At 35.7% G+C, this 11,834-nt stretch overlaps 1 protein-coding gene across 1 annotated transcript; it reads right to left on the minus strand.

Annotated features, from left to right (window-relative positions):
* Positions 1–555: 555 nt before the first annotated feature.
* Positions 556–3,277, minus strand: LOC126589532 (protein translation factor SUI1 homolog 2-like). Its single transcript, XM_050254850.1, has 5 exons — positions 3,117–3,277; positions 2,470–2,556; positions 1,121–1,326; positions 989–1,042; positions 556–827 (listed from the first exon to the last, which is right to left on the minus strand). Exons 2-5 carry the CDS (start codon positions 2,504–2,506, stop codon positions 783–785), a joined length of 342 nt encoding a protein of 113 aa, XP_050110807.1. The 5' UTR covers positions 2,507–2,556; positions 3,117–3,277; the 3' UTR covers positions 556–782.
* Between the last annotated feature and the right edge of the window lie 8,557 nt (positions 3,278–11,834).

The following is an 11,834-nucleotide window of genomic DNA, read 5'->3' on the forward strand; positions in this document are numbered from 1 at the left end:
GGGTGTTTATAGTCAAGCACAAACTCAACGGATCTATCAAGAGTTGTAAGGCCCGACTTGTAACAAGGGGTTATACTCAAACATATGGAGTTGATTACTTGGATACATTTGCTCTAATAGCTAAGATAAACACTATTTGTGTCATCTTATCTCTTGCCTCAAACTTGGATTGGCCGCCATGCCAATTTGATGTAAAAAATGCTTTCCAGATTGGGTTAATCTTCAGGTTTTCAGATACAGTGGCGAGTATGGGTGGGCGGGGAAGTGGGTGCTCATGGGTTCAGAGAGGGGACAAGGGGCGGCTGGGGAAGTGCATGCTAATGGTTCAGGGGTGGCTCAACGGGACCGGGAAATCTGGAGAGGGGGGATGGGGCATGTAACATCAGGTCTAGGTTACCAAGATGGTGTTTTGGGTGGGTTTGGCAGTGGGTCATATAGTGGTGATGCACTCCGAACTCACGAAGGTGCACAAAATTACGAGTGCATCACCATAAAAAAAATTCATATTTATTTGTTATATCCTTCACAGTAAATAATTTACATGTGAAAGAAATCTAGGTAAAAACATGATATCTTTATAGACATTGAAATCAAGACAGCCACAAATTGTCATACACTCCATAAGTATCCCACATCAGAGAGTTTTTTTAAACTTAGAAGACACCGTAAACACGATTCGCATAGCAGACTAGCTTATAGATGATATAATATTCAGATAACAAAGTTCTCAACTGAGGGTTCAGAGAGACTCATTCTGCAGAGAACGAAGTTACTGCAACGGCTCAGAAACCGTGAATTTTGATATTATCTTTCTTCACAATCCCAGCCTGTAGAAAACAAAAATGTGCATCAGGTCCAGACTCCTCCAAATTGTGCATTATAAGACCCTCTAATGGAATCATCAAGGCAGCAACTTTGACAATTTTAAAATACGACATACAGAACATTTAACATCATCAAACCATTATGTGGTGGAGTGCGTAAATACCTGGACTAGAAACGAAGATACATTCTTACGCTGATCACCTTGAAGTTGAATGACCTGCAGACCAACAGCAAGACGACATTTAGGGGGTGTGTATTGGAAACTAAATTATAGATTTTACCGTTAAGCACGCACCTGCCCTAGTTCTGGGTCCTGGACAACAGTACCATTGCAGCAAAACTCCTTCTTAAGGTCTTTGAGTATCTTGTTGTAACTGAACTCTTTCTTCAGTCCCTGCACAGTAGTCAGGCTTTTCCTGCCATTGCGTTGCTGTACACGGATGTGCACATACTCTTTTGTCCCAGCACCAGAGTCCTCAGCAGTTGCCTCGGCAAAGGGATCTGAACCCAAGAAATAGAAATTCCATTAGATAAATGGAGGGACGCATAAGAAAGGATGAGAGACAAACAAGGTAACAATAAATGCTCATATCTCATGAAAAATATAAAGCACTAATCTAGTATCCAAATAGTGAAAACGTCATCTACGTGAGATTTTTTCCATGGCCACTACCAAATTTTCTACACGCTCGTTTCGCACTCTGAAGGCTCATTGAATCAGAATTTTTTCGTTTCCAACTATGAACGTGCACGGAAATCATCAACAATCAAGAGAACTGTGAGAGAAAAATAAAGGGGGTAGCCTTCTATGAGAGTATAACTCCTTAAAAATAGATTGATTCGTATCATTGTTCTCTCACGTACCAAGCCGTGAAATTGTTTAGTTTTTGGGCATAATTCAGATTCATAAAAGGGTATGCTCTCTCACTTGATGTATAATGATAAGGCAAGTGTCATCCAACTAGAGTCACATGATCACATCTATATACCTTGGAGTAAAAGTCCAATAAATTAAAATGGAGTAGCCTACCATCACTTTTCATAAGTTCTAGGAAAAGCGATGTATCCAAGTGAATGTGGGATTTGATGCACTCGTCTCTGCTGTGATTAAAACATATAAAAATGAAAATGACAGACTAACAGAGAAGAGGCTAAGAAGCAACAGTAAACAATAACTTCTATGCCTACAGTTCAAATCCCCACACTCACAACCTTATATTTTCACCAGTAGATATGCATATTGCTCCAGGTCGTTAAATCAGATCTTATAGATCATGTTCCTAACACCTGAACTAACGACTTCAGATTCATATGAATTATAGCAAAGCCAAACCTAACCAAAACATTTAGGTTGTCAATAACGCCCAGATAAGCAGTTTAGCTTGGTGAGTAGATCAGGTTGGTCAGGTTGCTGAAGAAACAACTACACACCAATTCTCAAACTGCACAACTACTAAATTACAACAGTACTGTATCGATGACTGAAAATGATCTCTCGAGCATCTAGGTACCCAGGTTTTCAATTAAAAAACTTATCCAATTGAATTCAATTAAAAATATGATCTCTCGGGCATCTAGGTACACATGCATGCATTCAAGCGCACAAACACACTCAAATGAGTTATGAATTAACAGAAAACATACCAAAGGCAGTGGGAAGCTGTACGTCGATGTCAGACATGAAACTTAGCTGATTCAACTAAGCGGGCCTGCTAAACAGAATGCTCAGACCTGGATCATATTTTAAAAAAAAACCGATAAATCATCATGACCTCAATCAAATATAATCAAGATAAGAACAACATAACAGGCACAGATCACATAATCCAAAAGAAGTTTCGCAACTCATCCACAATCATCAACTGTGTAACCATAAGGGGGTTAAACAAAATTTATATCAAATCAATTGCAATCTCGCCCTAGGAAAAAATAAAAATTGACACCCAAAAACAAAACGAGGGTACTAAAAAAGCACCAAACTTTTCGGCTTCATCTAATCAAATATGATAATAATATATTTTTCGAGTAATTTACTGGAAAAATAAAAGATCAGAACACCAAAAAGAACTTAATTTACATTTGTTTTTCCAGATCAGGGAGTGAAAATTTAAAAATTCATCTTGCAAACAATAAAAATTAGTTCTACACTCTCAGAATATTATCAATTTAAAAACAAACCAAGCAAAGATCTCGAATTTATACAAAACCCCTAAAATTCAGACCAGAAATTAAACCATCAAAACCCTAAAACAGAGACGAACAGAATCGAGGGGAATCGAAGGGCGAATTACCTGATCCGATAATTAGGGTTTTGGAATTGGCAAGTCGGATCGAGAAAAAACCCTAACCCCAAATATCAGATAAGCCTGAGCGAGCTCTCCCGACCTCTCTCTCGCGTTTACAAGATATAACTCTGTTTGGGAAAACGGAAAATTGGGGATTACAGAGAGATATAAATAAATTAATTAATTATTAAAATTAAATTTAAAATTATGTGAAAGGTAGGACAGTGGGCTTTGGTTGAGTTTCACGCGCACAAGTTTTGATTAGATGGTATACGTACTATACGAGCTGGATGTGGGCACCGGTTTCGGGGTTTGTTAGTTTGAGTGACAGCTGTCGGTTAATGGGAGCGAGTAGAGGTAAATAAGAACACCTACGTATCACTTTTTGGGTTGGTAAGTCTGTCTACTGACCTTGTCTGCTCTGGAATTAAAAACGTTTTATGGTGGTAATTGACGTCAGCTTGAAGGGCAACTTGACATCTTTCTTAGGGTTGGTTTGATATTGTTAAGCTTTGAAAAAAAAACTGTTTTTACTGTGCTGTGAGAATAAGCAGCAGAATGTTTGGTAAATTTTTTTGTAAAAATGCTTTTGGAAGAAAAAAACAGTATTATAGTGTTTAGTAAATTTTTATGTAAAACAGCTATGACTGTGAAATGACCAAAAATGGTATAATACTATATGTGCCATTAATTTAATTTTCTTAACAAATGAAAGTGAATTACTAAATATATTTTATTTTTAAAAGAAAAATATTTGTAAACTTTATTTTAAACATATAATTCAACGTTTAATAAGAAATCATAATCCAACATTCAACATGTAATCCAACATTTATAATATCTATTTACTATACAACTATTACTCTTTATCATAAACATCCCCAACACTAATGGTTATTTAAAAAAAAAAATTAAACTAATTTATTATTTAAAATCCCTATCTTTTTATGTTTTATTATCATAATTAAAATCAGTCCACATTTTTCTAGAAGCATCTCTCAAACCCACTTTCTCTCACATTGCTCTCTTTTCTTTCCCGTTCTCATCCTTTCCGCAGCTCTAACCCATTTCACATTTTCTTTCTAATCTTCCTCTTTCCATGCGATATTTTTCGTTGGCGGGTTAGATCGCAGGTTCAAAAACCAAGTCAATAATGGAGGAGGGGCTGGGATAGCTTTGCTTGGTCCAAAAGCTCAAGGTCCGCCGCTCCAAGGTCTTGAAGTACGGCCTCACGATCTTGAACGACCTCAAAAAAATATCTAGTCTCGGCATGGAAGGTGAATGTTTGAGCTTCAGATAGTTGGTAATTCCATCTGGGATTTTGTTAGTTCAATTGGGTTGTGGGGATATTACCATCGGAGGTAGACTGGATATTACCATCTAGAGAGGCATCTGGTGCCGCCGTGGACAGAGAAGGTTGGTGCAATCTTGCCCGCTGCATCATCGCCTCGACTCTGACGGATTCCGAAACAGCTCATTGAAAAAAATGGAAGATGATAAAAGCATCTTGTGTGATTGTAAATTATTTAATTGCTTAAGGTCATTTTGGGTACATGAAAGTTTCTTTAAGCGCTCAACACCTCTTAGAAAAGAGGTTTGCGTAGAAGCTGAAAAGCCGGTTTTTCAAAGTTGCCTTTTGCTACTTCAGTTTTTTAGCTTTTTTTTTCACCCAAACCTGTGAAAAAAAAAATTGAAGTTGAAAGTTTATCAAACACAAAAAAGCTCCCAGCTTTTTTTTATACCTATTTTTTTTTTAAATCACCTCAATACCAAACCAGGGCTTAAAATCTCACCCTTACTTCTCAAGTCTTACTAGAGTATTTCTCTTCAGTTGTTAATAAGATATTTTAAGTTTGAATTTTGTAGGAAAAGTTCGAATCTCGTATGCGAGTTCGAAATTTTTTTCCTAATTAAATTTTACCAATATTGTATTTAAATTGGAGGAGTCGGATACTAAAATTTTTGTTTTAACTTGTTTTTTTTTTTTTTTTTTGGAGAACTGATACTTCAATATCAGGGCAAAGATGCCAATAGGATATAGAGAAAGACTACAAGGAGGCAATCAAACAAATTAAAGCAAAAACACACAAAGTAGTGTAAGGAGATACAAGAAACCTTGACGCCGCATCTGATGCTAACAAAACGTCACCCCTCACACTACCAAGAAAAGACCTAAGGAAGGCAGGGAATCCCATCATAACAAAAGACATGTACAAGTGGCCCAAAACAGAAATTGGAACCCCTAACAGAAAACGCAAAATACAAAGAAACCTAGCAACTTCTTCAATCTTTCTGCATGCATCGCCTCCAGCACTCCAAGCACCAAGGAGGAGACCGAAGTCTCGACAGGTAAAGAAGAGACTGAAGCCTCAACATGAGATCTGTAAAAGATGGTATTGTAGCAAGCTCTCAAAGCTAGCAACATGCGTCATCTTCAAGCGATAAGAGGATGAATCAAACATGACTCTCAAATTATCTGACCCACCACTGCAGACATGAAATCCACAACTGTAGGAAGGATTGAGAGGAGCACCAGCAGCAAACAGATGCAAAAAGACATCAAAAGCAGTTAGTCCAAAATTAAAAACAGCCAATAAAACCTTAATCCCCATTAACAAGACCCATAGCCAAATAAAACCAAAAAGCAAACCCAAAGAAAAAATCAAATCTTAAAGTGCAACTGAAATTTCAGATCGGGCCTGAAACTTTAAGATCTAAGTTTTGTTTTAACTTGTTTCACTCACCACTCTCTACCTATTTTTTCCTCCATTCATGCATATGTATAGCGTCTGAGATTTCTAGTTTCATTTGTGTGAAACTTCTTGATGATGCACAGTACTTTGTGCATCTAAGGCAAATTTTCATCACTAGATTTACGCATTTGTTTGTAAAAAAACTCTTTGAGGAGGATAATAAATAGGGAACCAAGATTGTAGAAGTTAAAGAAAAACGAGATCCTCGTCATGCATTTTCAGCGAAGAAAAAATATACTGTCTTTGACCCCTTCAACAATAAATTTTAATTCACAACAGAATGACATATGAAAGCTTTCATGAGAAATAAAGTTTCATGTTTCAAGTTACTTTTGACGAGGGTTTATTTGCAATGTCTTATTGTCTTTTATAAACCCAAATAATACATGAATTTATTGATCAACTACAATTGTTGCATGTCCATATATATTTAATCTTCTTCCCTAATGCCATTCCCAATCGGAGAGCAATCCCAGCTCCTATAGAATGACCTACAATGCATGTATTAGAGCTTCCATACTTCTCTGCACTTGCCTTCAAAACCTCGAAAACCACTTAAACTAGGTGAAGCCCTTCAAGTTATCCCAAGGAACAAGACGAAGTTCGTGGTAAAGTTCATCCTCTAATTCTCTAGAAGAAGAAGAAGAAGAAGAAGAAGAAGAAGAAGAAGACGACTTACATATGACTAATGTTCCTCTAAGTGCTCAAATAGTCATTGGTGCTTCATCTGGTATGCCATCAGCCGAAGATCGATTCCAATGCAGAACTGCACCAAAAATAAAACCGTTTTCATCTTTTAGGATTTGGACTAGCTTATAATTAAAGGACAGTCACCGCTTTGGAGCAACCGCATTTTCTCCATCTTTGTTTCCTTGTCTTTCGACTTCAAGCAAGTAAATTGCAGTTGTTAAAATGGAGGCACTTGTGTTTTATATTAGTCTCCTTCCTTATTTAAAAAAAAAAAAAGAAAAAAGAAAAAAGAAAAAATTTAGTTTTTCAACAATATGTGAGTGAGGCAATGTTTACGTCACAAACTCGTCTATAGATCAATGTTCTAAAAATCGGTCTAGGCGGCCGTCTAGGCGGCCGCCTAGGCGCTGGGCGGTGGCTAGCCGTCGGGATTTAACCAAAATCGGAAGAAAAATCGGGAAAAGAATTAGGCCGTCGTTGGTCGGCCTAGGCAGGTATCTGGGCGGCCTAGGAGGGCGCTAGGCGGCCCGCGGGCGGCTGGGCGGTACCTGAAACTCTCCAGCTCTGTCGCAACTCACTGTCTTTGCACGGCAACATCGCCGACGTCCAAACACATGGATGACTAATTGAATATATCAAAGAGCCTTTTAGCAGATCGGAGAACCTGATCCAAAAATAAGAAATTGGAAGAAGAGATTTGACATTTATAAGGAGGAGGTCGTGTCGGTGTTGCTTCGTCTTCTTGCTTCGACTTCGTGAAGAGGCCGAAGTCTGAAGGCTTTCCCTTTCTTCCTGTTAAATGTTCATTGGTTTCTAACTTTTCTTTACTTTAGTTTAAATCTATTTTCTAAATATTAATATAATATTCATACTTGGTTATTGTGGCGGTGGAATCGAGAGTGTGGTGTTAAATATGTTTATCCATTTTCAAGGGTTAACGTTTAAGTATTAGTTATTATCTTATGTTAATATGTATTTTACTTCTTGTATTTTGCTTTTTTTTTTTAGTTATTGTTCATTTAAGTTATGTTATTTAGTATTTTAATTAATAAAGAGATGATGTATTAGTCAACTAAATATGGATATGCATGTACAATGAAATCGATGAAATACGTTGATGAGGCCACAATATAACAAGTTGAATGCACATCTTGAAGGTTGGGAGGATTACCTAAATCCACCTAGTGATATACAAGATATACAAAATATGGCACATCTTTAGAAAGTTGTTATATCATTTAACACGTGTATAGTGATGCCATATTGAACTTGTTATATCATTTAACACGTTGTTTTGACATTTGGATACATGATATACAAGTTCAATGCAGTGTTAATATGCACTTATTTACAAGATATACAAGAAGTTTACCTAAATCCGCCCAGGCCGCCTAGGAGCCCGCCTAGACCCCGCCTAGGCGCCTAGGCGCTAGGCGCCTAGGCGCTAGGCGCCAGCCCGCCGCCCGACTAGTTCCTAGCGTCTAGCGTTTTTTAGAACCTTGCTATAGATCATGACTTTTAAAATAAACAGTATATTTTATTTTTACTAAATATTTTTTAGGGTTCTTTAGATATAGACCCATGTAACTCTTATTTCCTATATAAAAACCCACCTACTTATAAACATTCAAATAAAACCCAAATTTAAAAGTGATTGCCATGTAGGAAAGTAATTGACCTATTAATACAAAATATTTACAACTTGTACCACAACTTTCAAAATAAATCAATAAATATTATTACTCACCTTAATTACAATGAACAAATAATTTATTGCATATTATTACCCCTAACACACACACACACACACACATATATATACGTTCAAATGTATCTAGTACTACCACAAGCTCAATATATATATATGTATGTATGTATGTATGTATGTATGTACGTATGTATGCACAATACTACATATATGATCAAACATATTATACTAATTAATCTACCTATATGTAAATTTATGATGAGCAAATAACATATATTTTGTAGGTATATTATTTTGTATGTATCATCATATATATTGGGCACATTTTATTATTATATGTACAAAATAATAGGCAAAATAGTATTGAATAAAATAATAATATTTTTTTATGTAGGTACATTATTTTGCATGTGTTTGTACCATATTTAGGGTCTCCGTATTTAGATCTCGTATAAATACTCGGGGGACTCAAATGTAATTATGTAATAAATGAAGGGGCAAATATGTAATAAGTGAGGAGCCCTTATTCTATAAAAGGACTTCTCACTCTCCTCATTAACGGGGGTCAAGGTTTAGGCCATGGGAAGAGAAAAAACATCTCAGAGAAGGCAAACACAGAAAACAGGCTAGAGAGCACACTGTCTCTAGCCTTCTTGTATATTCACCATTCAGAGTGAAACAATATCAACATCAGTGTGGACGTAATCCAAACATTGGGGTGAACCACGATACATCTTCTGTTCTTTACTTTCTTGCAGATTCACGATCGGATTTATATTGTTCCAAGACCCCTCCGGTTTTGTGCATCAACAGCATGTATTTTGCATACATTGGGTTTGCTTTATTATGTAGGTAAATTATTTTGCATGTTTTTTACATATAGTGGGGAAATTATTTTGCTTTTTTTAAGCAATCTAACATTTTAAAATTTGAATAGTAGGTGCACTAAATCAAATAACATTTTTTGTAGGTAAATTATTTTGCATGAATTTTTACGTATACTAGGCATTTTTATTTTTATTTGTTATATATATGTGTGTGACATAGTTTTATATGTAAAATATAATTTGTTGACTTAACTAAGCATGTATTATTACATATATTAGGCATGTTTTGTTGTTATTATATATTAGGCAATAAATTTATTATTTATTATTTTCGTAAAATCATTAATTCTCCCTTACAATCTATATGGAACTAATTGTGTACATCAAACATTCAAATAGGGGTATTTTGGGCATCGGAATTTTTTAAATGTGTAAAGTCAATTATAATTAATGAATTTGCTGATGTGGAATCTAGTTAATCAGTTTTATTTGAGTAAAAAACTTATGACGTGTTTTATGTGGAGAAAATTAAATTTCAAGGGCTAAACTCATATTTTCAATATTTTTTATTGGTTAGTTTTAAAGTAAAGCAGTTTTTGGTAAAAAAAAAATGCAATACTGAATTGGGTCTTAATCTCCCCCATTTCCCTATATTATTGTAATAGTTTCCAACCATTCCCTTCCCCTTAATAATAAAAAATTTATTTTAAAAAAGGAAGTAGTGTACAATGGAGATATACTAGAAAACTCTGCCCGTGCATTGCTGCGAGATTAACAATTGCACCAAACATTGAGCTCAAAACATGTAAAAACAGTGTAACAGCATTAAAATTATTTACAATCAAAAGGATCGCAAATTTTAATAAAGAAAACCTTTAGTTTATGCAATCTATAAGGTAAAAGATTGCAGAATTTTTGGTAATCTACATACAAAAAATGTTATAGTCATCCATTGTGCTGCACCAAAGCACTTAGATACTAAAGATTGTAAAGTGTTGGACTATTTACATGCAAAAAATATTATGCTCCCTAGGTTAGACAGAGTTATTTACATACCAAAAAAAAATTGTGCTGTCTAGATTAGAGAGAGCTATTTACATGGCCAAAAATCTTACGGAGATTGTTTGATACATATACTGACAAAGGACTGTAAAATTTGACGCCTGGAACAACTGAAGTTTTGGTCAAGTATTTTTCACCAGGACTTGGATTGTCTGCCCTCCCCGTGCCCTCCTGTTTGTATGGTCACGGTTAAGCCACGTCAATATTTTATATTACTATTTTTTTTGTCTTATTATTTTTATAAAAAACAATATAAAATGTTAGCATGGATTAACCGTGACCACACAAAACAGGAGGGCACGGAAAGGGCATCGAAATGGGAGGGCAGAGAATCCAAGTCCTTTTCACCACTGGGAAAGCAAACTAGGCAAAGGAAAATGAAAACTAAACATTTAGATCAATGTGGCAAATTTATTTTTGAATAAATTTACACCGAAAGAAAAAATAAGGATAAATGATATTTACCTAGTTTTTTTTTTTTTTTTGTTTAAAGCAAGAGGATCTGTCTTTGTACCAATCGGTGATGATTTTTTTCTCAACAATTTGATTGGAACTTCATCAAAGTCTTTTGGATCTTCTTCTGAATTTTCTTCCACGTCACTAATTTAAATGCATAAGCAAAATTGACAAACATGAATGCATGGTAGTTAAAAACCTGAACATTGTAAAAAAACTATTTGGTAAGGTATAACCTTTGTTCACTGCCGCTAAAAGGAGACATTCTAACTTATTCTCTTTTTCGTTTATACGATTGGGCAGTTGTTTCAGGTGTGGAAGTAGAAGATGAAAACAGTTGTTGACACTAGTACAAAAAACACTTTGTGCGACTCAGGTCCTTCGTCATGGTTTCGGTCAAAAATATTATTATTTTAAATTTTAATAATATTGTAATTAAATTCTAAACAATAATTAATTAATCAAAGAAAAGTATTTAATTATATAATATATGAAAATGTACATACAAGATATCCGAACAATAATTAATTATATAATATATGAAAGTCTTCTAGGTGAAGTGGCTTAGAGGTTGAAGGTGTAGCAAGATCAGGTACTGGTAGCGAGATTTTGAGGCCGGACATCTGTATGGCTCGTACAAGGTCTCTCATGTGCCCGTCATAGGCCTTCATCTCCTTGCCCTGGGCCCTCAACTGCTCCCTCATCTGCTCGCCCTGGGCCCTCATCTGCTCAATATGGACTGCAAGCTAACCCTTTAGGCCGCCGTGCACTGAGCGGCTGAACCGACACTGATGACGTCGATGAGATGGGCACCTGGGACGTCATAGGAGTAGCCTCAGTAAGGGGTGTAGGCTCCCCAATCAATAGAGCACTCACGCCTGGAGCAGTAGATGCTGATAATGCGGGAGGCGAATTGGTCACACTCCGACGACGAGCGATCAACCACGACATCTATACACTTTTTGAACCATAAAATTATAACATTAGAAACTAATCTTTTCTTGCATTTGAAACTAATCAATTATAGGGTGATATTACTTTCATAGCTTTTATTTATGTGGTTGTTGTAGATCTTTGTTAATTTACTTATGCTATGTTAAGACAAGGGACTTTCAATGTCCCGAAAAACTTCAGACTTTATTCTTAAAGAAGCACTACAGGAAGTGAAATACTCAAACACTACAATGCACTACAAAGAGACTAAACAAATGAATTTCAAAATGACACC

This window comes from Malus sylvestris, chromosome 11 (assembly GCF_916048215.2).
Source record: "Malus sylvestris chromosome 11, drMalSylv7.2, whole genome shotgun sequence".
Taxonomy (NCBI): Eukaryota; Viridiplantae; Streptophyta; class Magnoliopsida; order Rosales; family Rosaceae; genus Malus; species Malus sylvestris.